The 2,130-nt window shown below is 44.5% G+C and overlaps 1 protein-coding gene across 1 annotated transcript in view; it reads right to left on the bottom strand.

Moving 5' to 3' along the window:
• Positions 1-1,262: 1,262 nt before the first annotated feature.
• LOC114064840 (glutathione S-transferase A4-like) overlaps positions 1,263-2,130 on the bottom strand; it is a 7,043-nt gene continuing 6,175 nt past the window's right edge. Inside the window, exons 3-4 of the mRNA XM_027898225.1 lie at positions 1,741-1,872; positions 1,263-1,562 (exon numbers count right to left, since the gene is read on the bottom strand). Of these exons, the coding sequence (XP_027754026.1) occupies positions 1,443-1,562; positions 1,741-1,872 (252 nt within the window). The 3' untranslated portion in view covers positions 1,263-1,442. The remainder of the gene's footprint in view (positions 1,563-1,740; positions 1,873-2,130) is intronic.

Genomic DNA, 2,130 nt, shown 5'->3' with positions numbered 1-2,130 from the left:
TACTGACCCAAAAGAAGAGGGAGACTGAACATTTGGACTAGTTAGCAAGAGAAGTGAGGGAATCAGTAACCAGTAGAAGATGAAATAATAATGATTAGGAGAACCATGTAACTTATAGACAAAGAATATGAATGCCTTTGATTGCTAAAGTGTATAAATAGTAAAAAGTGTTGACAGTGGGAGTACTTGTTTTGTGGAATACCAGCGAGCACCCAGGCTTGCACAGCTCTGAAATAAATGATCCAGGTCTCTCTCGATCATGTAATTATCATGTAATTACACACCAGGTAACAAATCCAATTTTTCTGAGCAGCATTTCCCCTGGGCTGGTTCTGAGGTGGCTGCACCTCAGGGACATGGCCGGGTTAGGAGCAGGCAGGGCACAGGCTTGGAGGCCCCCGAGGCGGCAGTGGGGTCGCAGGGATGTTGTGACTGGGGAGAGGCCGGGGCTGCAGCCCCATGAGCAGGTTGCCAGGCGGATGGTGTGCTGGGGGCTCTGGCTCTGCGTGTCCCAAGGGGGTCTGTGCTCAGGATCCTGGAACTGCCAGGCCAGGCCTGTAGACTGCACAGCACAGAGTCGGCAGCCACGCCCCAAGTTACTGCCTTGAATTTCTGACAATGCACAGCAGCTGCAAGTGCTGCCTGAAAGCCTCAGTGAGGAGGGAGAGAAATCGCTCGTGCAACACCTCTGTTTCATACATGCTTTCCTGCAGAAAAACGCTGGGGTTTACTCCTTTTTTATTCCTTTTTTGATGATAAGGACTGATGGCAGATGCATGGCATTTCTTTTAAAGACACAAGTTTTAAACTTCACAGTTAGTGACAAGCACACTCAATCAAGTCTGCAAACTGCTTTTAGCTGCTACAATACACCTTAGTTAAAGGAAATATTGATGAAGCTGTAATATGTCCAGTCACAAAACAGAGGTGCAATAGGATCTCTGGTCCCAGCATCCTCCAAGTGAAGCTCAGGGGAAAGCCAAATCCTAATCTGTCATTCCCATCTAACCAGAACCTGCATGCTTTTCCTAGCACTTCCCAGAACAAATACATCACCCACTGTTTGGGCTAAACTTTCATCATTTTCCAGCAGTTCTTAGGAATGCCAGAACCAGAGAGTCCTTAGGCATGTAAGTAGCATCAAGAAGTCAATTAACATCCTGGGCGTGAGTGTCAACAGTAAGACTTTATTTCAGGCGTTCTCTTCAGTAATTTAAGAGATCGAGATTTTGTGTTGTCCAATCTACTCCCTCATCAGTGAACTATTCCATTTTCTGGTATGCTCATATAGATTTCCCTTAGAAGTGTTGGCAGTAGGCTCAAACCAGTTCTGTAGCTAAGGAAAGAGAGATCAAAAACCTTTCCACTCTTTTCATTCATTTCCTTTTGCCACTATCAGCAAACACAATGAAATGAGAGTTTCTGTGGCTTTAGGCTGCTGCTCAGTAGAAAATTGCCAGCACTTTGGGTATATCTTCCTCTGGTGTTGGTGGTTTCCTCTGGCTGCCAGGCTGCAGGAATTTCTTTATTGTGGGGATATTGCTTATTCTTGCTTTAAAACGCTACAAAACAAAACCAAAACAGCACTGTGCTTAAGAAGCATTGTAACTGTCAGACATTTTGATGTTATCCAACCTCTAAAAGTGACTTCTCACCCTCCCATTCTCCCCTGTTTCTCAGCCAGTTTAAATCAGCAGTCCTTTCTAGATCATTGTCCATTAAAACTGTCCATTCATTTACCTGCAAGAGAGGAAATTTGGCAAGTATATCAGGCCTGAACTCTTCTGCCATTAAAATGGTGTCAAGTAACTGCACATCTGCCCTGCTTAACTGGTTGCCAACAAGAAAGTCTTGTCCATGGTCTTTCAAAACCTAAAAAGAGAGAAGCAGATGATTTTTTTCTCTCTGTTGCTTAATATGGGATCTTCAAAGCAAGGTCACACACTGCACAGAGTTGTCCTTGAAAGAAGGAAATGCAGAACAAACACCTGTAGCACAAACAAATCTAGCCATGATTTATCAGTCCCTTCTTTTCTGCATTTCTTTCTGCCAGCTCAGCTGTACTCCTCCTGTCTTCACTTCTGGAGCTTAAGTAGTCGATGCCACTGCACTGAATGCTAAGCTTCATGA

Source organism: Empidonax traillii, unplaced genomic scaffold (assembly GCF_003031625.1).
Source record: "Empidonax traillii isolate 1590-97213 ecotype Southwest subspecies unplaced genomic scaffold, ASM303162v1 scaffold585:size537962, whole genome shotgun sequence".
Lineage (NCBI taxonomy): Eukaryota > Metazoa > Chordata > Aves > Passeriformes > Tyrannidae > Empidonax > Empidonax traillii.
This window is presented reverse-complemented; position numbering and strand designations above follow the sequence as displayed.